Source organism: Balaenoptera acutorostrata, chromosome 6 (assembly GCF_949987535.1).
Source record: "Balaenoptera acutorostrata chromosome 6, mBalAcu1.1, whole genome shotgun sequence".
In the NCBI taxonomy this organism is placed as follows: domain Eukaryota; kingdom Metazoa; phylum Chordata; class Mammalia; order Artiodactyla; family Balaenopteridae; genus Balaenoptera; species Balaenoptera acutorostrata.
In genome coordinates this window covers 106359125-106383050 of record NC_080069.1, presented here as the reverse complement: position 1 = coordinate 106383050, position 23926 = coordinate 106359125, and the positions used below count along the sequence as shown (strand labels likewise).

At 44.7% G+C, this 23926-nt stretch overlaps 1 protein-coding gene across 5 annotated transcripts in view; it reads left to right on the top strand.

Annotated features, from left to right (window-relative positions):
- TNC (tenascin C) overlaps positions 1-23926 on the top strand; it is a 92184-nt gene that overhangs the window by 33022 nt on the left and 35236 nt on the right. For 3 of the 5 annotated variants that reach the window (XM_007178136.3, XM_028165425.2, XM_057548239.1), the window contains exons 5-14: positions 824-939; positions 1696-1852; positions 5887-6156; positions 6902-7087; positions 7331-7420; positions 8904-9167; positions 17007-17279; positions 17843-18115; positions 18725-18997; positions 21769-22041. In XM_007178136.3, coding sequence (XP_007178198.2) covers positions 824-939; positions 1696-1852; positions 5887-6156; positions 6902-7087; positions 7331-7420; positions 8904-9167; positions 17007-17279; positions 17843-18115; positions 18725-18997; positions 21769-22041 — 2175 coding nt within the window. The remainder of the gene's footprint in view (positions 1-823; positions 940-1695; positions 1853-5886; positions 6157-6901; positions 7088-7330; positions 7421-8903; positions 9168-17006; positions 17280-17842; positions 18116-18724; positions 18998-21768; positions 22042-23926) is intronic. The other 2 variants (XM_057548240.1, XM_028165426.2) reach the window with 2 other exon arrangements.

Sequence of the window (23926 nt, the reverse complement as noted above, 5' to 3'; positions counted from 1 at the left end):
CCATTGAATATTTGTTAAAGAAAGTCCTCACATACTAACTCATTTAACTCACAATAACCCTATGAGACAGGAGCTACTGTTAACCCATTTTACAGATGAGGAAACTGAGACTCTGAATGGTTAAGCATCTCATCCCATATCACACAGTTAATAAGTAGTAGAGATAGGATTTGAACCCTGGCAGTCTTAAGTACTCTATTCTACTACTATCTTTCTATGGAGCTTACTGTCTATGTATTTAAAAAATACAAAAGTGGAAACATCAAGATTCAAGTTATTCTTCCTTTAAGAGTCCAACATCAGAATAATTACCTCCACTCCTAAAAAGCAAGCTGTGGCTAGAAATTGGTTCTTTTTTGGTTAGTAATAGTAACATTGGCTGCTTTTATTAAACTTGTGCTTCAGGTCAGGGACCATGGCCAGCAGTCACTGTGGGACTCAGCAGTCTCAAAACATTCCCAAGGGGTAGGCGTACTTAGCTCCTTCTCTTGGATGATGAAACTGAGGCTCAGGGCATTTTGTTAACTCAACCAAGCACACAAAAGTTGTGATGATGGAGCTGAGATTCTAGCCCATCTGTCTGATTTCAAAGTCTATTGTCATATTAGGTTTAAGCATATGAAATTGCCAGTATTCAATCATATGGTTGGTCCTTACATTGATATTAATTTCCATGATGCCTCACATTAGACGGCAATCCAGGAGAACCCTTAAATAGACTCCAGCTCTGACAGACAGCCCTGTGGGGTTTAGTGGAATCATGTCTGTCCCCTCCACCACACATGTAGTCATCTTTACCTCCTCTCTGTGCTCTTCCTGACAGACCTGCCTACACCTGAAGGTCTAAAGTTCAAGTCCATCAGGGAGACATCTGTGGAAGTGGAGTGGGATCCTCTGGACATCGCTTTTGAAACGTGGGAGGTCATCTTCCGGAATATGGTAAGGAGCACAGAGGAGTCGGCACCTTCGACCACGAGCATCTGAAAGATGCTCACAGGGCTCTGTAGACTTTTCTATCAACTCACTTCCTTGGCTTTTGGTGGGGGACAAGGCTCTAAGTAGCCCCTGTGCATCTGCATCTATTTTTAAGTGACTTAAGAAGTCAATAAGCACGGCACTTAGGGCTGAGAGCCTAAGTAAATAGATGGCAAGTCATCTCTATGTTCCGAGTACCCATTACAGTCTTACAAATCTCCACTCAGAGGCAAAGAAGATAAGACATGGTCTCTGTCTCAGAATGCCTCCAGGCATATCTGAGATTGAGTATCCTTTCTCTCTGTGCCTAAAAGCACATGTGAGGCAGGAAAGTGGGTCCCTGAGTTCAAAGTCAGGCTCTGCCTCTTACTAGCTGTTTGGAAGATGGGACAATGACCTGACTTCTGGGGTGCTGGCTTCCTCGTCTATGAAAGGAAGGATTGATTTGGTGGCTCCAGAGTTCCTTTGGTTTTCATGCCCGTCATTTGACTTGAGTGTCAAAGGGGTGAGTAGAGAGGTCTGTGGGAGGGAGAAACCAACTTGAGAGATATATTCATCTCTCTATATCCTCAGCACCTGCCATACTGATCAGATGCTTAGTAAGTGCCTAGTGATAGATGAAAGTATGAAAGAGGAAGGCATGAATACAGAATGAATGAATCACATAAATGAAGGAGCTGGTACCTCCTTAGGTCTTACAAAGGTGCCTCTATATTTCAGAATAAAGAAGATGAGGGAGAGATCACCAAAAGCCTGCGGAGGCCGGAGACCACGTACCAGCAAACTGGCCTAGCTCCCGGGCAAGAGTATGAGATATCCCTGCACATCGTGAAAAACAATACCCGGGGCCCAGGCCTGAAGAGGGTGACAACCACCCGTGAGTATCACCTTTAATACCACTGACACAAGGATAAAGCTGATTGTACTGCAAAGCATCTCTGGTTGATAACATGCCCTCTTACACAGCATCTGTATCAATTAGCTTTTTTTTTTTTTACAAATTTATTTATTTTATTTATATTTTTGGCCGCATTGGGTCTTCGCTGCTGCGCGTGGGCTTTCTGTAGTTGTGGTGCGTGGGCCCCTCATCGTGGTGGCCTCTCTTGTTGCAGAGCACGGGCTCTAGGCATGCAGGCTTCAGTAGTTGTGGCACACGGGCTTGGTAGTTGTGGCTCACGGGCCCTAGAGCATAGGCTCAGTAGTTGTGGCGCATGGGCTTAGTTGCTCCATGGCATGTGGGATCCTCCTGGACCAGGGCTCGAACCCGCGTCCCCTGCATTGACAGGCAGATTCCCAACCACTGTGCCACCAGGGAAGCCCTCAATTAGCTTTTGCTACATAAAAAACAAGCTCCAAACTTTATGGCTTGAAACGATACTTTTGCACATTGGTGATTTGGGGTTGGACAGTTTTTCTGTTCTTGACTGGACTCACTTATGCATCTGTATGGGCTGGGGGCTGGTTGGCCTAGGATGGCCTCAGCCAGGACGGTGCCCTTCTGCCTCACATGGTCCCTCAGCCTCCGGTGGGCTAGCCTGGGCCTGATCTCACGGCGGCGGAGCAGGTTCACAAAAGACACTGGGTCACTTCCATCAAAGCAAATCTCAAGGCCAGTCCAGATTGAAGGGGTGGGGAAAAGATCCATCTCTGTATAAGAGAAGCTTCAGAGTGACATTTCAAAGGGGCACTGATACAGGAAAATAAATAATCTACCATACTATCTTATTTAATATTAGTACCCAGTCCTATGGAAAAGGTAGGGAAAATATTAATGCTATTATTTTTCAAGAGTCAAAACTGAGGCTTAAAGAAGCTGAATCAGTTTAAATAACACCACATGGTTAATACTATCAGGGCCAGAATTTTAAGCCTGGGTTTAGTTTTATGACTTTAATAACCCCATTACCAGTAACATTGACTAGGCTCTGGGTTATGTAGAGTGTTGATGCCGTGTCTTCAACAGAAACTTAAATAAAATGTGACTCAGTGCTAAAGATATCAGAATTTCTTGGGCGTAGAGTAGGATTTGGCACTGCTAGATCATTTGGTGGGGGGAATGAAAATCCTGAATTTGGAGTTGTTCTATCAAGAAGCAAATTTTTATAAATAAATAAAATTGTTTTGCACTGACATTTGGGAAAATCTCTTTATCTTCTTCAAGATAGCATACGTGCCAACTATTTAAGGTATTGACTCTTCTTGGCAGGGGGTGATTGGAAAATTTAAATCTCTTTACTAATGACAAGAAAGAACATCTTGCATTTAAATATTTGCACATTTTGTTTAACTCAGATCCAATTCATAAGATTGTCTTTTTTATAAGCAAGTGTTTTCCATCATCCTGACAACATCGCACTGTGGTAGGTAGAAGGCGGGTACCAACAAGAAAAAATCATAGATCACCAGAAAGGCATAGAAAGATTAAGCAGATGCTTATTTGCTATAGAGACGGCCCGTTGAAAATACAAAAGACATTTCTTTCATCTGCCCTTTTCTTTTTAATCTAAATTTAGGGATTGGCTGCTTTATTTTCTTCTTCTTGAAGGACAAACATCCCAACATTTGAAGTTTCATAATCACATAAATATCAACACTGAGAGGCAGATACTTACCTGTTTATTTTGCTGATACCTGCTCTTTTTCCAGATTTAAAGGATCTTAAAAATTTCATATTTAGCTCCTTCCCTCTCAGCTCTATATAGAGATTGTATGACAACCATTTCTGATATGTAAATATTTTTGAGAGGCATCATTTAAAGGAGAAAGAGCCTGGGCTTTGGATCCAAACAGTCCTGAGCTTGAATTCCAGCTTCACCAATAACCATCACCTTGGGTAGATCCACTTCTTTAAGCCTTAGACCCACCATCTGGAAACCGGGTTCATATATCTTCCTACGGTACAGTCATGAGAGTTAAGACTTAAACGACAAAGCACTGTGCTTGGCACATGGTGAGCATAGTGAGCATAGTAATCTCCTGTATTGAAGGGTTCTGAACCTAGGGCGAGATCGGTGTCCTTGACTGAATCTCAACTTCTTTAATGAAAGGGCTGTTAAGAAAGGTAGTAGGTATGGTTCAGGTGTTTCCTAGCACCTTGAAGATCATAGGACAGGAGGCTTCACTGCTGAATTGCAGTATCATTTTCACTGTGGATTTCACGGCTTCAACATCTGTGAGCTGAGACTAATGTATCAACGCATAGAGTTCAAAAACTAGACTCTGCAGATTTCTCACAATCAGCTATGAATTATTCCTCCTTCTCAATCCCTTTATAAAACCAAGTTCCTTTCATCTGATCTTGTTTCCTCAACCAGTGCTGAAAACACAAACTTAACTATTTTAAAAAATGAAGAAACATTGACTGAATGCTTTAATGTCTTAATTTTCAGCCTGGTATGTTTTACTGTATAATGTTTTAACGCATTAAAATTATTTATCTAATTAGAAAAAAAAAGAGTAAAGACATAAATGGCAAAGCCTGATGCTACACTCGGGATTCAAAAAGGTCAAAGACCGACTCTCTGAATGACCGTATCTAGATTGTATAAGACGGTTTGAATAAACTGTAGAGAAATCTGTTACAGAATAGTGAGAAAAGCACAATACTAGGAAGCTCTTATTCTTGACTGTGGTAAGAACACTTAACCGGAGATCTACCCTCTTAACACGTTTTTAAGTGCACAATAGAGTACTGTCAACCAGAGGCATAATGCTGTACAGCAGATCTCTAGAACTTAATCATCTTGCAAACTGAAACTTTATACCCCTAGGGGAAGGAGTATGTGTTTATCTGTTTGCAACAGGGTCAGACAATGGTTCTTGTTAGAAAGTGACATATGAGTGGGGTTTTGAAGGATGAATAGGAGATTTTTAGAGGGAGAGGAGCAATCTCAGGAAGAAGAAACAGAGGAACAGCAAGTGTAGAGGCTGGGGGTGAGAAACAACACGGGGCGCTCTTGGAGGAGAAGTATGCTGTCAGAGCAGGAAGCCCAGAGCAGGTGGGGCAGGAGGTGAGCAGCAGGGCAGGAGGAAGGCCAAGATGAGGCCTCAAAGACAGGCAAGGCTTGAGATAGCCATGACTTTCTTGCCTGAATTATTTTCATCAAAACTAACTTTCCGGGCTTCCCTGGTGGCGCAGTGGTTGAGAATCTGCCTGCCAATGCAGGGGACACGGGTCTGAGCCCTTTCCTGGGAAGATCCCACATGCCGCGGAGCAGCTGGGCCCGTGAGCCACAACTACTGAGCCTGCGCGTTTGGAGCCTGTGCTCCGCAACAAGAGAGGCCGCGATAGTGAGAGGCCCGTGCACCGCGATGAAGAGTGGCCCCCGCTCGCCGCAACTAGAGAAAGCCCTCGCACAGAAACGAAGACCCAACACAGCCAAAAATAAATAAATTAATAAATTTTAAAACAAAAACAAAAACAAAAACTAACTTTCCATACATTGTCAAGACAGTCATTGCCTCACTTTTCTGTTTCATTATTTGGATAGAGAAGTTACCAATTAGGGAGTTTTGCCTAATTAAAAAACCATAGAGGCTAAGTCAATGTTTTTCAAGTGAAGTAGCCCCTAAGTGTGTTTCTTCAACTTATGATGATGATGATGGTGATAATAATATAGTCACAGCCATTTATCATATAACTACTACATTGCAGGCTCTGTGCTAGATGCTCCACATGCATTATTTCCTTTAATGTTTGAAAAAACAAAAACCCTACAAGGTAGCTGTCATCATCCCTACTTATAGCATATCAAACAGGAAACTGAGGTTCCGAAAGACAAAATAAGGTCAGTTGGCCAGTACGCACCTGAACGTACACTCACGGATCTGGAAGGCTACAAGCCCTCTCTCTGCTCAGCCCTTGGCACTGGCCCTGATCTCTGAAACCCCTCTGTCCTCTGCCTGTCACAGGCTTGGACGCCCCCAGCCAGATCGAAGTGAAAGACGTTACGGACACGACCGCTCTGATCACCTGGTCCAAGCCCCTGGCCGAGATCGACAGCATCGAGCTCACATACGGGATCAAAGATGTGCCAGGCGACCGAACCAGCATCGACCTCACACACGAGGAGAACCAGTACTCCATCGGGAGCCTGAAGCCAGACACAGACTACGAGGTTTCCCTCATCTCCCGCAGGGCCGACATGTCCAGCATCCCAGCCAGAGAGACCTTCACAACAGGTAACGGGCCTCCCCCTGCTAACAGCCCCAGGAAAGGAAAGATTGCCAGACTCCCATCCCCACTCCATGTCGGGCTGTCTTCCAGGCTCCTTTTACAGTGGAAACAGTGGAAAGGGGATTTTCATTCCTTTAAGTTTTATTTTAAAATACTGTAGCAATTGATTGATTAATATTACCCCAAATAACCTTCTAAGGCAAAAGAAAATTTTTGCCTACATAGAAGATGCTGGTCTGATATTCTCAGACATTTTGGGTAAAACAAAATTTAAATAAATATTTTAATAATAAAATGCAGTATATGGAAAACATAAATGACAAAGATGCCTTCTAACCTCTTAGCCTACAGCACTATCTTAAAAGTACCAAAGTGTCAATCATTCATTCACTAAGTATTTTTTCAGAGCTCGGTAAGCTTCGTGTGAGTTATTAAAAATCCAGTGATGAATACAACACATACAGTCACAGAGCTTATTTGCAAGTTTCTGTACAGTTTTTATTAAGCACAAAATTGGTGGAAAACGTGAATGATTGAGGTATCATGCACTTTAATAATGAGGCAAGTGTCAAGTATGTAGTATTTGTTTAGATGTGCGCATTAGCTATTGAGCCAGAGGAGTGTGTGGGCAATTTTGTCATTTCTCTCCAATGGCAGGCACCTTTCATGTCTCACCTTGAACTGTCAAGGACTCCCTCTCTTCTGGTGCCTGGTGTTCTCAATACCAATGCCCCTTCCCCTCCCAAACAGGCCTGGATGCACCCAGAAATCTCCGCCGCATCTCCCAGACAGAAAACAGCATCACCCTGGAGTGGAGGAACGTCAAGGCGGCCGCCGACAGTTACAGAATTAAGTACGCACCCATCTCTGGAGGTGACCATGCCGAGGTAGAAGTCCCCAGGAGCCAACAAACCACAACCAAAACTACACTCACAGGTGAGCTCCGCATCCCTGACCCAACTGGCCCTGGGGGCATGTCCCTAAGTTGCAACCCTCCAGAGAGTGAAAAAAAACACTTTCCAGCTATCCATCTCACTTGGGCATCAGTGAGTCAGGCTGTGAAACAGTCCAGACATTGAGAAATCGTAGCCTTCAGGGACTAGTTCAGGGCCATTTTTATGGCCTTCTGAAAGTCTGTCCAGTTTTGGGCCGAATCTCAACCTGCATGTTCTCTCTTAGGTCTGAGGCCAGGAACTGAATATGGTATTGGAGTGTCTGCCGTGAAGGGGGACAAGGAGAGCGACCCAACCACCATCAATGCGGCCACAGGTGAGGCCCGCCTGGATTCCCACCTCCACGGGATGAGCACCAGCAGACACAACAGGGCCCAGGAGGCAGGAAACCTACTTAAAAAGAAATAGTAGATGCCCAGAGGAAAGAGGGGCTTCTAGGATCATCCAGCCCAGATGTCCACGTTCAGAAGTAGCATAAGCACTCCCCATGTGAATGATCCTAACGCTACTCTCTATGCAGGAAGGGGGACAGGGGATATTTTACAAAAAATTGGAACCAGACTTTATAAGAGATCTACAAACTTTTGCAAGTTGGCAACCGATTCCATTTTTTATAAACCACTGACTAATCAAAACACATCTGGGGGCTTTTCTCTTAGCAAACACTTAACGTGTATTGCATACCCCCATCATATAGATTATAAGCGGCAGAAGCATAGTTTAAGGCAATCTTTGCTCTTACTCATTGCATCCTGCAGCTCCAGCCTCTGAGTGAGGATGCTGAGGGGCTACATGATTTGAGGCCGCTGATTCTTTCTGCGAGTTTGTTTGTTTTTTCTGGAAAATTTGTAAAAAAGAAAACTCGTCCCTTTACCTCTCCACCAGCCTCCTGCTTATCTCCCCCTGGGACTATGATGATAAGGGGTGGCTGGTATGGGGAGATCATTATGCAGGATCCAATGCTGAGCACTTATGCATATTCTTTTTTATCTTTTTATTTGGAGGTAATTGTAGATTCACATGCGGTGTAAGAAAGAATACAGAGAGATCTGTACCCTTTGTGTAGTTCCCCCCATTGGTAACATTTGTGTAACTACAGAAAACTATCAGGACCAGGAAACTGACATTGATATGTTCTATCAACTTTATTCAGATTTCACTCAACTGTGTGTGTGTGTGTGTGTGTGTATGTGTGTGTATGTGTGTGTGTATTTAGTTCTATGTTATCACTTGTAGATTTTGGAAGCTACCACTTGTTATCACTTGTAGATTTTGGCATCTACCACTACAGTCAGACACCAAATAGTTCCAATCACAAGGGTCGCTCTTGCTACACTTTTCTATAGCCAAGGCAACTCCCACCCTCCCCTTCACCTTAATCCTTGGCAATCACTGATCTGGTCTTCATCCAATTTTGTTATTTCAAGAATGCTACATAAAAGGAATCATACAATATGCAACCTTTAGAGATTGGCTTTTTCGCTAAGAATAATTCTCTTGAGATCCATCCAAATTGTGTCTTGTATCAATAATCAGTTCCTTTTAAATGCATTTAATTGAGTATCATTTCATGGTATGGATATACCACTATATTATTTTTAATCTTTCAAAAACACAGTGAGGTACCGTGCAATAACAGCATCTCACAAAGGTGAAAACTAAGACTCAGACACCTGAGTCACCTGAAGCCACACAGCGCTACGGCAGACCTAGGACTGTAGCCCACAACCAGCTTTCAGCCCCAGAAGCAGTCGTGCCCTGAAGCCTGAAGGGTGTTCAACTCTCTGTTTTCCTCCCAGACCTGGACGCGCCCAAGGACCTTCAGGTTTCTGAACCTACGGAGACCAGCGTGACCCTGCGCTGGCAGATGCCGCTGGCTAAGTTTGACCGTTACCGCCTCAACTACAGTCTTCCCTCGGGCCAGCCAGTGGAGGTGCAGCTCCCCAGAGGCACCACCTCCTACATCCTGAAAGGCCTGGAACCTGGGCAGGAATACACCATCCTCCTCACAGCAGAGAAGGGCAGGCACAAGAGCAAGCCGGCACGGGTACAGGCAACCACAGGTGAGATCAGCCTCTGAGCTCTCGCCGCACCCTCTGTTGATTCTGAGGTTGCAGACCCATCAGCCAGATTGTCTTCAAATGAGAAGACCAGATGGGAAGACGTGGGGATTTCTCTGCTCATGACTGCTCTAAATCCCATTTGAAAGAGTTACTTACCTATCTTTTCCTCTTGTCAACTGACTCGTCAACAGCAAAGTTCCCTAGCTGGGCAATCAAAGTGGTTTTTAAATATTTCTTCCTAGGAGAACTTAAAGCATCAGAGTTTGTGTCTGTCTTTTTTTTTTTTTTTTTTTTTTAATTTTGTGCATTTCACAGACTCTTTAAAATTTTTCTCATTTTCCTCCCTCTTTAGCACAATTAATTAACTTTTCATTTTATTTCTTTTCAAGATGACCAAGATGTTGGGAATAATTCCTTGGTTTTTTCCCATTAATTGTTTTTATTCCAGGTCTTTTGCTTTCCTCTCAGGTTACCTGAAACATTGCACACGGTCCTTTGAGCCTTCCACGGTGGCCTTCTCATTTTCTCTTGGTCATTAAGAGGTGAACTTTGTTTTTCCATGACAGCTTAATCCTGACCTCCAGTATCCCTTCTAGCCCAAGTATCCTGTTCTTTGTACCTGCTTCCATATTTTCTCAATGGCTAAACTGAGAAAAAAAATCAGTTCTTTCTATATGAAAATATACACATTTAACTTTGGCCCCCAAATATTCAAGAGGTACAGGGGGAAAATGTTAATTCTTCAGGGTATGACAAGTAATAGTCTTTAGTTTCAATTTAATAAGTATGTATTGAGAACCCACTGAATATATTGTAGTATGCTGATATTTGAGGGGAAAAAAATGGGTTATGTACTTAGCACTGCTATTCTGACTCATGTGCACTTACTCACCGTCCCTGGGGGAAGACCAGATGGTCAGAATGTTAGACAGCACTCAAGCAAGGAAAGGGGGTGATTGGGCAGCCCTCAGCCAAGGAAAGGGAGTGAATGGGGGAGTCAGGAGCAGCCAGAGACGGTGTCTTGGCAGAGATGCTATTCCAGGTTGAGTCTCCATAAGCAGAAAACGTGTGGCACTGATGGGCATATTTGGAAATGCCTTGAAGCGTCTTTGTCATTTATGGATACTTTCACATACATGTAACAGAAATCTCAAATAACAGTCACTTAAGCAAGATACAAGTTGCTTTCCTCTCTCATAAAATAAGTCTGAGGTTAGGTGGTTCAGGGATGGCACAACAGTTCCAAATGATCAGGGATTTGGGCTCCTTCTAGCTTTCTGTTCCACTAGTCTCAGTCCTTGACTTCCATTCTCAAAGCCACCTCCATGTCACAATATGGCTACTTCAGTACAGCCTTCGCATTTGTGTTCTGGGCAGCATGAAGGAGGAAGAACCAAAACCAAAAAAAAAAGTACCTCCTAGATGAGAGTCTTTTTGGAATCCTCACCAATGACTTCTACTTGCATTTCACTGGCCACTTCTAGCTATAAGTAAGTCTAGGAAAGGTAGTCTTCTGGCGGAGCATGTTGCTGCCCACATAAAATTGTGGTAGTTTGTAAGGAAGAGGGAGAGAAGGGGTATTTAGTAGACAAAGAGTAGCCTCTTCAGAAAGTCTAAAGTGAGCTCAGGTGGTCAATTCTGTTGACTCTGTGCATGGACTGCTTCCCACGCAGCTATGAGATGGTCATCAAGGATGCTTGGTGGGGGGTGGGGGTGTAGCGGTGGGGTAGCTCGATCATAGATGAGGGGGGAGGGGAGAAAAAATTGGGAAGAAATAAATCTACGGTAGAGATTTGAATGGTTCAGCTTTATAAACATGAGCTTGTTATAAGATGCGAAGGGACCACAAATGAATCAGAGAAACAAGAGAGGGAATTTCTTCTTCTCTTCCCTCCTCCTCCTCTTCCTCCTCCTCCTCTTCTTCTTCCTATTCTTCCTCCTCCTCCCTCCCTCCCTCTCTCTCTCTCTTTGCCTCTCTCTCTGCCTCTGTCTCTCCCTCTCTCCCTCTCTCTTCACTTTTCCCTGAGCTTTACAAATGCTAGATTAAAGAGAGTTTCCTATCTCCACTCAATCATCTTACCCTCTGGCTATAGCCACTTTATCGCCTATCTCCAGCAGGGAATCCCCAGGCTTTAGCTGCTCAGGGAGATGAAAGCTTTCAAGTGAATCACAGGCTGGAATTACTTTGTCTCTAACTAAGAGCCCAGTTTTGGCATCCCAAGGGCTCAGTGGTTTCATTTCCCCAGCCGTGCCTCTTTAACACTGTTTTCAAAGAAATCACGTTGTATATTTAAAGACATTCTTCATTACAGGAAAAATGTGCAAAGTCCCTTTTATGGGCTCTTCCCCCACTGTCTCTAGAATATTTCTCTCTATGGCTTTCTCCATAGAACTATTTTATTTTATTAAAAGTGAGGTGGACATTTCTCTCCATCTCCTGAAGTCTATCTTCCCCGTAAATATCCCCTACAATATCCTCCCAGTAAATATCTCCTTCATTTACTCAGTCAATAATGCACTACAATCATGCTCCGTGCTAAGTCCTGGGGATACTACAGCAATGAAGACAAGTCTGTGCTTCCAAGGAGGTAACTATCCAGCAAACAGACGCCTTCACTTGCTGTAACTAGGGGTGTGGGGTGCAGTGGGAGCAAGGGATGCCTTCTGAGCATCAGGATAGGCTTAACATGGGAAGAAGTTTTTGGACAGACACAGAAGAGGCAAGCAGGACTATGTTGTAGAAGACATAAAGAAGCAGAAGTCCAGGCACCTGGCCTTGGTAAACACATGGGGAGAAAAAAGAAACAGGAAAAGTGGGAGCGCTTAGAGGAATGTACCATGTGGTTATGAGTCCTGAAATGTCAAAGGGTTGTAGGTTCAAATGTCAGAAGAAAGGGATTCCCAGCTCTGCGTTACTCGATTCTTAATAGCAGAAGTCTGGAAAGTGTCGCTCATTGTCTGTGGGTTTTACAGAGAAGATGTGAAATTGGCTGCCCCAAAGCATTCTTCCCAGAGAATTCCAGGGCTCTAGCCATGGCATTGAGCCAAAGCGCAAGCCTTTTCCTTGATGCAGCACCAAGTTAAAAGTATGCCCATCACACCTGAAATACAATGCAAAGACCCTATCACAGGCTACACAGCCCTACAGAGTCTGGTCCTTCCCATCTCTCTGGCCTCACTCCCACTACTTGTCCCCTTGCTCATTTCACTGTGGTCACCCTGGCCGTCTCGCTGTTCCTTAAGTATGCCAAGCCTGCTCCTACCTTAGGGCCTTTGCACATGCTACTCCTGCTGCCTAGATACCACTCTTCTCCCAGTTCTACACCCAGCACCTCCCTCATTTCATTCAGCTCAAGTCTCATCTCAAAAGACCTCTCTGTCAACCAGTCTAAAATGGTGCCCTATCCTGACTTACCCCTTCATGCTGCTCCAGAGTTCCTCATGACACTTGCCTGATACCACTCACTAGTTGGTTTACTTACCTATGGCCTGCCTCCTACTTCTAGCCAGAAAGGACTCTGTCTCCTTCACTGGCTGCAGCCCCAGTGCCTTGAACACAGCCAAACACGTGGCATATGCTTCATGAGCATCTGGGGACTCCAGCTCCTCCAGAGACAGTATTTCCACTGAATCTTCTGGTCTTTTTCTTTCACCTCTGTATTAAAGGCCCAAATTCTCTCTCTTAAGGATTAAGGGAAGGGAAGTCATTCTCCTGGAGTCTTTAATTAAGCTTACTCTGGATAAAAGTGGAAGGAAAGAAAGAAGGAAGGATGGGGGGAAGGAGAAAGGGACAGAGGGGGGAGAAAGGAAGGAAAGAAAGAAAAAAGGTACTATCCCTGTTAGCATTGAACAAAATAAGTATGGGCCAGGCATCTCCGCCTCCGGCCCCATATCTGTATTCTAATAAACTCAACAAAACCCTGCTTGAAGTGGAGGCCATGATTTTCTTTGAGCAGGAAGGGACATAAAGCAAGGAGGACATGCAGAAACACAAGGCCGATAAAGCATCCTCCCACACCGCGTACGGCTTGACAGTGATACCCCAGTAATTCTCAAGGGTTTGGGAAGCAGAGAGGTGGAATTTTGCTTTTAGCCACAGCTGCAAGTAATAGAAGACATTCTGCCCTGATTTTCCATTTTGATTTTCTCACGGAGCAAACTGAAATTTAGTCAAATATTTATCCATCCAACAAGTATTTATTTCTTACCTGCCATGGGTCAGGCAGCGCTGGTATAGAGAACAGAAAGACACAACCCCTCCACTCAGGAAATGATGCACATTGCAGTGAGAATGAGAGGACCAAAACCAAAATTATAGGAACGTAACTAGTCTGCTTAGAGGAAAGTGTGGGAAGCTACAGGAGCACAGAGGCAGATACCCATCCCAGACCTGAGCAAGGTGAAGGCAGCGTATCAGAGAAGGCTTTTTGGAAGACGTGATACTTGGCTGAATCCTAAAAAAGGAAAATGAGTTGGGCAAGTGGAGAAGGGAGTAACGACATTTCCAGCTGGAGGAACAGTAGGTGAGAAGCTCAAAGGCATGAGAAACTTTATGTTAGTGAAACACCAGCTATACAGTCCTGCTGTATGATGGAGCTGGGGATAACAGGGTACAAGGTTACAGACATTATCAGTACCATCTACAAAAGGCAGTGAATATCATGCTGAGGGGCTTGGGTTTCATTCTTGACAGTGTGAAGAGTCACCAGAAAGTTTTAAGGCAGGCAAGGCTTTTAATTTCAATTAACTTTACAAGATGAGATCCAAGCAATTTAATCTACCCTCAGGGGTCCTGAGGCTTGAATTTGGCCATCCTGCTGCTGTTGGAGAATCACTCTCTCTGCCATCGGTGACCACTAAAAGTGGATTCCTCATCAGTCAGCACTTGGTAATTACCATCTACAAGACGGTGGAAATCCAAAGATTTAAAGTTGGCACAGCCAGAAATTCCCCCAGGCCAGCTGGTCAACTCACCATGAGCACAGAAATGGGATTTTGAAATTCTGATTTCCCAGGCCCACTGGCATTGTTCAGAGGGTAGATGCCAGTGCACAGCTGGAAGAAAAAGACAACAGCCTTTTCATAAAGAAAGGCCAAGAAATTCAGTATGGAACTATACAACGGAAACACGGGGCTTCTGGGGCAGCAAGCCCACAAGTGTGTCATTTGCTATTGAAATGCAGAGTCCGCATTGATGTGAAGCCTCTGGTCTCAATCTCAATTGTTGTCTGCTGTATTTTTATTCACGTTTTTCCCTCTCTTTTCATAATTCTTACCCGCCTCCCTTTAATTTATCTACTGATTTTAATCATTGAAGTTACACCTTTTACTTATCTGTCTAGCATTTGTTTAGTGAAGGGTTTTGGGTCGGGCACCAAAAGCACCCACCCAGCAGTGGTCACAGTCACAGCACTAAATATAACTGATTTTTTTTTCTTGATCTGCCTAACCCCCTCCCCACAAAAAAAAAAAAAAAAAAAAAATGGAAGAATAGCCAAAAATTTTGGTGGAAGTATCATCACCATGACTATTACCATTTACTGAGCCACGTGACATTTTATGAAAATTACTCTATCCACTGTAAGAAGAGATGAAGCAGGATGTGAAGGACATTGTATAAAGTATCCGTGGCATATAAAAAAGCTGATTTAAAGAAAAAAATGGTTCTCATGAGGAAGAGACATTTTCTAATGTGGATCTCCTCCTCTCTCCAACCATCTTTACTACAACATCTTAATAGACAATCTGTAACCCCTCCATAACCCCTCCCTCCCCCAGATAGGTAATTCTCCCCACATCTCTTGCAACCTGGTACCTGAAATCTCTTTCATGGAAAAAAATATGCTTTATATCATAATTAGAGAAAGAACTTAAAAGGCAGTTACCTGAGAGGAAACACTGACTTAATTCACACAAGGGGGGTCAACTATCAATGTCAGCTAAGTTCTTGACAAGAAGCTTTGACAGCAGCAGGAGAAAATAAATAAGAAAGTGGGATAGAAAGGAGAGTTTATGGGCCACAGAATTGATTTCCTTCACTTTACAGTTTGGCTTAGATTGGTTTTTGTCTGATGGCTCTTCATGCACGAGGGCTCTTGGAATATTTGAAAAGGACACACTCCTGACTTTAGCTGTGCTAAAACCCCAAGGTCAAGGAGATAATTGCTACAACTGGAGCACTGCTCCTGGCCTCACAAGGGCCACTGGGTTAAAAGATAGCTGATCTTTTTCCCTTTCTTTCCCCACAAGTAGATACATCACTTGGAGCTTGGGGTCCTCTTTTTCTCACCTAGACCATGTTTGTGTGGTTAAGAACTGCCATGGGGTCTTGGATAAGGGCTCCGGGACACAGATTTGGGTTGAATGAGGACTCTGTAGAATGAAGGTCAAGGTCAGGTATGGCAAACATTTTCTGAAAGGGCCAGACAATAAATATTTTAGACTTTTCAGGCCATATGGTCTCTGTCTCAACTCCTCTACTGCGCCACTGCAGCACATAAGCAGCCTTCAGCAATATGTAAATGTGCGGGCACGGCTGAGTTCCAATGAGATTTTTACTTATGACATCAAAATTTGAATTTCATATACTTTCATCTGTCATGAAGTATTCTTCTTTGGATTTTTCCAACCATTTAAAAATTTTAAAACTGTTGTCAGCTCACTTATTACCAAGAGAGGCAGCAGGCTGGATTTGACCCTCAGATCATAGTTGGCAGACCGCTGTTCTAGATCAAACAGGATTTGAAGGAGCGTCAGCTTTGCCAAAATGAAACAATTAGGAAGAACCTTCCCCAGAATGTAGAAAAGTCTGAATCAAACAGATTCTTGAAAAGAAACATTTTCCCCTCTGAAAGGATATCTTCTATCCAACTGCAAGCTAAGATTTTCAAGTGAGATGTCTGCTTTAATGGACAGATGATAGGACTGATTTGAAATGAGCAGCCAATGTGAGGCATATAGAGAGAAACAATTTGTTCATCTAAATGAGCTCAAGGCAGTTCTTACTCTGTTGTTTAGAGGATCTGTTTCCAGAGAAAATCCTTTCTTCCTAGGTGATGCAAAGTCCATTTAGGTTCAGCCCTGGGCAAATTATCACCTTGAAGGCATATTCAGACAAGTGAGTGTTCTGTGATTTGCTCATCCTAGAGATGAATAAAGACGGCAAGTTTTAATTGAGCTTAATAAGCTATTTCTCCCAGGGCCTCAGTCTTTCTTTCTATCCAATGAGGGGCAGCTTTGCAAAGACTCAGTGACTTCCTCAGGACAGCCTTACTTGTACTGTGTTAATTTATCTCTGATCTTTCTGAAGTGGTTTATGTAAACTGATTTGAGCCCCAGAAACTGACAAAAATCCCAACATAAAGAGACTATAAAACATGCCTTCCAGGAGAGATTCAGGAAGCACGGAAAGGAAGAGAATCTAAGAGGACCAATTTCCTCAAAATACAGAAGGCTGGACGGCTCAGACCAAGAATCCCAAGAGTAGCCGAAGGCTGTTCCTATGATCTCACCTTTAGGATGAGAACCGCTTTCCAAAGTGGAAACTGCAGCCCAGAGCAGTACTAACACAGACCTGTAGCATTTTCCAAATCCACAGGACACTGGTCAATAGAAAAACACCGTATTCAAAAGACAAACCCAAATACACAGCAAGGCAAAATAAGTATTCTGTTGATTTTTCTGTTGGTGTTTTGATGGCGACAGCGTGGCCCAGGGATGCAGGTGGCCCTGGGGCCCCCATGGTCTCACAGCATTGGCAGCGGGTTTGCCATTTCTGAGTTCCCAGATGGAAAGCATTTCAGGAATGATTTAACTGACCCCGTCTCTGTCATTATTCAGACCACGCCCCTGAAATGGAAAACCTCACCGTGACCAAGTCTGGCTGGGATGGCCTCAAACTCAACTGGACCACAGCTGACCAGGCCTTTGAGCACTTTGTCATTCAGGTGCAGGAGGCCAACAGGGTGGAGGCGGCTCAGAACCTCACGGCGCCCGGCAGCCTGCGGGCTGTGGACGTCCAGGGCCTCAAGGCCGCCACCCCTTATACAGTCACCATCTACGGGGTGATCCGGGGCTATAGGACACCAGTGCTCTCTGCTGAGGCCTCCACAGGTACCTCTTACCTTTCTGTCTATAGCTTCTGTTTCTCCCAACAGGAACCTGCCCAAGGATAATCAGACGCAACTCGTTTTTGAATAGACTTGAGTACCTTAAGTTATAGCACTATGGTGCCTAATGATGGGGAGAAATCAAGCCGCACAACTCCTGGGGTAGCTTTCACACTGCACCCCATGTGCACCACAGCCTCTGGGGCTGTGCCTAGCCCAGCCTGGGGACTATACACACAGCCCCAATGGCAGGGACCTTTGGCTTCACAAACAGGCTCCCTCCTGGTGAGGGATGTTAAGGCATGATATTCAGAAGGAAAAAAATAATAATAATCTCTTTGTCTGCCAGAGGCTAGGGCAATTCCTTAATGAAATAAGATCACAAATGTTTTCCTACGCCTCACCCCCTTGGCTCTATTTCTCAAATTTAGGAAGCTGCGTGGTTATCTAAAGAAAGTCACTTTTTTTTTTTTTTAAAAAGTAATATAAAGCCTGTTCTTTCATTAAGGAGTCCCTGGATCTTGGTGTGTGATTTGATCATTAAACTGGTTCTTTGTCCTTCTCCAGGAGAAGCTCCCCGTTTGGGAGAGGTCACGGTGTCCGAGGTGGGCTGGGATGCCTTCAAACTCCACTGGACGGCTCCGGAAGGAGCCTACGAGCAGTTTCTCATTCAGGTGCAGGAAACTGACACAGACGAGGCAGCCCAAAACCTCACTGTCCCGGGAGGACTGAGGTCCGTGGACCTGCCTGGGCTCAAGGCAGCCACTCACTATAGCGTCACCATCCGCGGGGTGACTCGGGACTTCAGCACAACCCCTCTCTCTGTTGAAGTCTTGACAGGTATTCTAGACGACTTCATTAATTTGTTTCCTCCCACTGTCTCTGCTCAGGAGGGATCAACGCTCTTCCCTGCTCTAAACTGGGTTCAGCCCTTACCCCAGTGGGGAATACCGGTGAATCATCCCTGCTTCCTTACAAAGGTCCTGTCCCTTATTTGGCCAAGCCCTAGTCCTAGCATGGTAGCCAATTCCATGGAAAGTTCCACCTACTCCTCTTTTATATAAATTGAGGTGACTTTTCTTTTAAAGCAAGTTTCAGTCGTAATAGCTAAGAAGTTGGAAAGCGCACTCTGCGAGTGGGAAAATAAAAACGTTGATCTGAGCTCATTTTCAGAATGCATCAGAGGACTCCCCAGAGCACCATCTGTATGTCAAGAATGGAAGCTGTGAACAATTCTGAGAACTATGTCTCATTTCCAAAGGCTGACTAGGAAAGCCCTGGCTTTAGTGCCAACAATTAGAGTGTCCTCAACACCTGCTGTAAATCACGCATCTGTGATCAACACTAACCAGACAACTCACCCCAACCTCAACCAAAATGCCATCTCGCCTGAGTCCCAGCGTGCAACTGCCTTTTTTAGTAACTCAGCAACTCTGTCTTCTTATGCAGAGGAGGTTCCAGATCTGGGGAACCTCACGGTGACTGAGGTTAGCTGGGATGCCCTCAGACTGGACTGGACCAGCCCAGATGGGATCTATGAGCAGTTTGTCATTGAGATCCGGGAGGCTGACCTGGCCCAAGAAGCTCGCAGTCTCACGGTTCCTGGCAGCCTGTGCTCCGCGGAAATCCCAGGCCTCAGGGCTGGTACCCGTTATACAATCACCCTGCGTGGCAAGGTCAGGGGCCGCAGCACTCAACCCCTTGCTGTGGAGGTCATCACAGGTATACGACCCTCCTCCCAGACCAGGGACCTGATTGTGTCAGCCAATTCATTGGAATAGAGAAAATTCCCCATGTATCAGGGCCCTCTCTCAAAGCTGTTGGCAGGCAGCATGAACACAAGCTCTAACTCCAGAGGGTGTGGGTTGGAATTCCACCTGTCTGGCCGAATATTCTTGGGTATCTCATTGTACACCTCTGAGCCTTCATTTCTCACCTTCAAATCAGAGATAATACTCCTACCTCAGAACACTGTCATGAGCAGTAAATGAGATAATGAACGAAAGTACATAGCAAAGCACCCCTCCTGTAGTACATTTTGAATGCCAAATAGCTAAATGTATCAGATAGCAACATATCATAATATAAATAGCATAAACAGTAGGGCTGTGACACAAGAATAAGGTCAGAACTTTCTAGAGAAATCTTACCATGAGTGGCCTCAGAGTCACTTACTGCCATCCATCTGGTAGTCAGACCTCCACAGAATAACCTTTGAAATGATCTATCATCTTCTGTTCAAGTTAGCCAAGTCTCTCTCTCCTTAACACATCCTCAAGGCAGGGCTATTTCTAAGAAGGGAGAGTCGTGTTTGACTTCAAAGTTTTTGATTCAGTTTGGAGAGGAAAAACAATTCATCTCAATTTGTCCCCTGAAGATGTGCAACCCCATCTGTTATAGAAAACTCTGTGCTGGTCATGCGGTTTCTAGAAACAACTTTAAAAAAGGCCATGGGAAAATGAGCCTGATTTGGGGGAACAGGGTTTTTATGCTGGGCCCTAAGCCCATGCCCTTCTCTACACATACTGTGTTTTGAAAATGCCGCCCAAATAACCTAATCAAATGAATTGTTGTCCTTGCTCATACATACCAAATAAACCTGGTCCTTGCTAGAAACTACACACAATTCCCCAAATAAGAAAAGTAATGTTGCAATACACCTAAACTGGCCAGATTATCAATGGCCTGTGTTTCCCAGAATATTGTCAAACCAAACAAGAGCAAAAGGGGCCTTTGAGACACGTGGGATCTGGGAGCAGGGTGCTAATGATCCGCATCTGTAGTTTGTAAACTTTTTGTTTTTAGTAGCAAATTCCTTTTGCACGTGAAATCTTACAAGGAACCCCACTATATGAAGGAGGAGAGGGCTGCCCGCACCCATGTCCCCAACCCAGTTCTTCCATAAAAGGACCAGTACTACAGTTTGAATACAGCCCCTCTAAAAGGTCAAGTTTGCCCAGACTCTCCTTGTGCACTGAATCCTGGAATATCTCATACTCTTTCTGGGGGAAGTCTTGCAGATATTTTCTTTTCTGACTTCAAATCCATGGCCACTTCAGCCTTAAAAAGAGAGGCTGGGAGATTGCACTTAACCCTGAGCAGGATTCCACTAAGTAGTGAGTGTTTCCATATCCAGAACCCAAACTCTCTAAATCAGCAATGACTACATTAAATTTCCTTCCTACCTTGTAGAAAAATGAACGGTGGGTCCTGCTCTGCACCATTTGCTGAGCAAAACATAATCACTTTTAATGAAGAGTAGGCACAAACAGCCTTGTTTGTGACGCAGACATTCTTCAATCAGACACAAAGTGCTATCAGGAGAAGGGGAGAGGGAAAACGTGAAGCCAAGAATCCAGTACAGTACAGAAACTTTGATCTCTGAAAGATGAGAAAAGTCCAGAGATAAAACATCAGACTTGTCCAAACCTGATTCAGCACATGCTTTATACACCCAGTCAGACAGCCTGTGGCCAGCAATGAGGTGATCTCTCCAAAGTCTAGTAATGAGACGAAGCAGGTAATCCTCTCCCACGTGACCAAGAAGTTCCAAGGAGAAACATCCAAACAGTGACACACAGCTCTGCATTCTCAGAGCCAACCAACTGAGGATAGAAAATACACGGAAAAAAATTCCAGGAAGCTCCAAAAGGCAAAACTTGAATTTGCCATGTGCTGGTAACTACACACATAGCATTTACATTGCATTAGGTATTATAAGTAATCTAGAGATGATTTTTTAAAGTATACAGGAGGGTGTGCATAGGTGATATGCAAATACTACACCATTTTATATGCATCCTCAGCTTGTTATCTATGGGGGTCCTGGACCCATCCCCCAAGGGTACCAAGGAACAGCTGTGTATCTGTTAGGCTGCCGCTTACCAGGTCCTCACTGTGTATCAGGTGTGATGTCAGGTATGTGTCAGGTATAAACTCAGAGGTTTATAAATATTATCATCCAATCATCACACGTTCCAGTGAAATGGTACTGTCAGCTCCAATTGAAGATGCGGAGCACAAGTCTCAGAGATGACCTGGGTGACATGCCCAAGACTACGCAGCTAGCGAACACTGGTGTTGGAATTCTAACCAAGGCCCCTCTGCCTCCAGAGCCTGTACTTTTCACCAACTCCTACTTCTCTTACCCTGACCCACAATCCCACATTTTCCATGGGCCTTGAGGGTGCTAGTCATGCATGACCCTCAGAGACCTCCCAGCAGTGGGTTGTCAGGGGTCGTGACGGCACTGCCACCTCAAGGATGAACAATGTAGATGTTCCCCTTTCTGACCATCTTCAACTCCTGAAGAAAGCTGTGGCCAGATTACCGCAGTTCAAACAGGAAATTCCCCGAGACCAAGAATGACCACACACACAAACACAAGAAAATCTCTTGCCCCTTTCTTTCTTCCCTAGAGCTGGGCTGTGGGACGTTTGCTTTCTTCGTTTTCCGTTTGCAGAACTGACAAATTCCTCTCTGTCCTTCTTCAGCGGAGCTCCCCCAGCTGGGACACTTAGTCGTGACCGAGGCTGGCTGGGATGGCCTCAAACTCAACTGGACCACAGCTGACCAGGCCTTTGAGCACTTTGTCATTCAGGTGCAGGAGGCCAACAGGGTGGAGGCGGCTCAGAACCTCACGGTGCCCGGCAGCCTGCGGGCTGTGGACGTCCAGGGCCTCAAGGCCGCCACCCCTTATACAGTCACCATCTACGGGGTGATCCGGGGCTATAGGACACCAGTGCTCTCTGCTGAGGCCTCCACAGGTACCTTCCTCTCCCTGTCCATGATGCTTTCTCTCCAAGAGGCGTGTGTCCATATCTAAATCCTTTCCATGTGCCCATCGGCTACTGAACTTGCACGCTCACACACCTCCCTAGGGGCTGTGCCTTGGTCCAGATGCCTTTGACATCTCAAGAATGAACGTGCAGACATTACCTTTTCTGACCTCTAGCCTCTAGCCTCTCCCAGACCTTACCTATCCAATCCTATAACTACATCTCTTCTAAAGGATGGCTTTCCGTTTCACAAGACAGCCTGATGGTCTTAACTCTTTTCTCCAGTGCTTGGATATAACTAAAAGCCGACCCTTCCGATGTGTGAGTTCTGGTGGAGCACACATTATTTACCTCAGAGAGTCTTTTTGCTAGTTGCAAATGGTGCTTTACTATCCCAGATCCCTCAAGGGTATGGGCACGCGGTTCTTGCATTTCAAAATGTTTTAATTTAAATGTTTCTTTAAAATGCACTGAGTATAATAAGGGAACTGAATTACCCTCCTCCTCTGGGCAATTCTCTCAGATACTCAGTCACTGTTAGAACATCAAATTAGCAAATAGCTAGACCAAAAAAGAAAAAAAAACAAAAAAATCACACAATTATGACTGGAGACAGTACCAAAGAACAAGCCATTCATTAGCAGAAGTACACACAGCAGCATTTGAAGCAGAGAATGTCCCGGGCTATGAATGTCAAAGATCTGATGCCCTTTTTGTTCTTTTAGTCGAGAGTTGCTCCCTGGACTGTTGGCCTTTGAATGGCAAACGCTCAGCCCGGACCCAGGAGGGTGCATTATAGTTTACTCATCACTCTGCGCCAGTGACAGGGCATTCAGTGTTTCCCGCAGCCTGCTCAAGAGCCCAGCCCTCCCCAGCACTGCTTTCCATGTTTCATCTTCCCATGTGCCTCCATTGGTTTGAAGTTGAGCAGAGGCTGTTAGGTTTGGTTTTGCATATGCCTGCCCCATTTTCCTATGATTATTGCAACTAAACCTTTCTGCAAACCTGTGTGTCCTAGTGGATGCTAGCAAAAACGTAGCTCTGCATTTTAGCCTCAATCATTTCAGTAACTCTCGCTGAGATAAACACACAGCACAGACAACTGCTGCATGAATGGTGACCCTGAAATGCCTAAAAATTGCAGCTGAGGCTGCCCTGGATGGACTCAGGGCTCTTTTATCTAACATCCATAAACAATCCCTTCTCAGAAGGCAAAGAAATCACCCGCCACTTTTGATCTTTCCTGCAGATCTTGCGGTTTGGGTGTTCTTAGTATTTTTATATATATATTTTTTCTTTATAATGATAGCAACATTCTTGCTCCTGACAAGTCGGTCTGTGGGGAAGGAGGGCCATAATTCCATCTGACCTGCGTTTCACCAGATCTCCTGGGATGGGAAGTCTTTCTCCTGCCTTGCTAGAGAGACAATACTAGCTTTTCAAATCTTGCTTCTGCCTGCCCTCTGCATGTTTTATTCCTGTTGCTCGGAAAACCACTGGTAGGATCATCTCTGAGACAAAATGTTACTTCTTGGCCGAACAGGGTTGCCTGACGGCCTTGTCCTGGCTCAGCTCTCTTGGTTGGCAATGCAGTACTAGCTTTCTTGGCCCACGTAGAAGCAGTTAAGAAAAGACAACCTATTTTAACAGAATATGAGAACAGCTGGCCCTTGTCAGAAGTATGATGAAAATACCAAGAATTACACTGACCAATTGCCAATTCCCTTTGAGTCACAAAATCAGAAGCCTCAAGGTACCACCTTGGGAGGGTAATGGCATCAGAATTATTTAGTCGTCATCTGAACAGATGGGAGCTCCCTCAAAGCAAAGGATGTCTGCTGGCTGGAGCCAAGTACTCGTGGTCTCCTGAGTG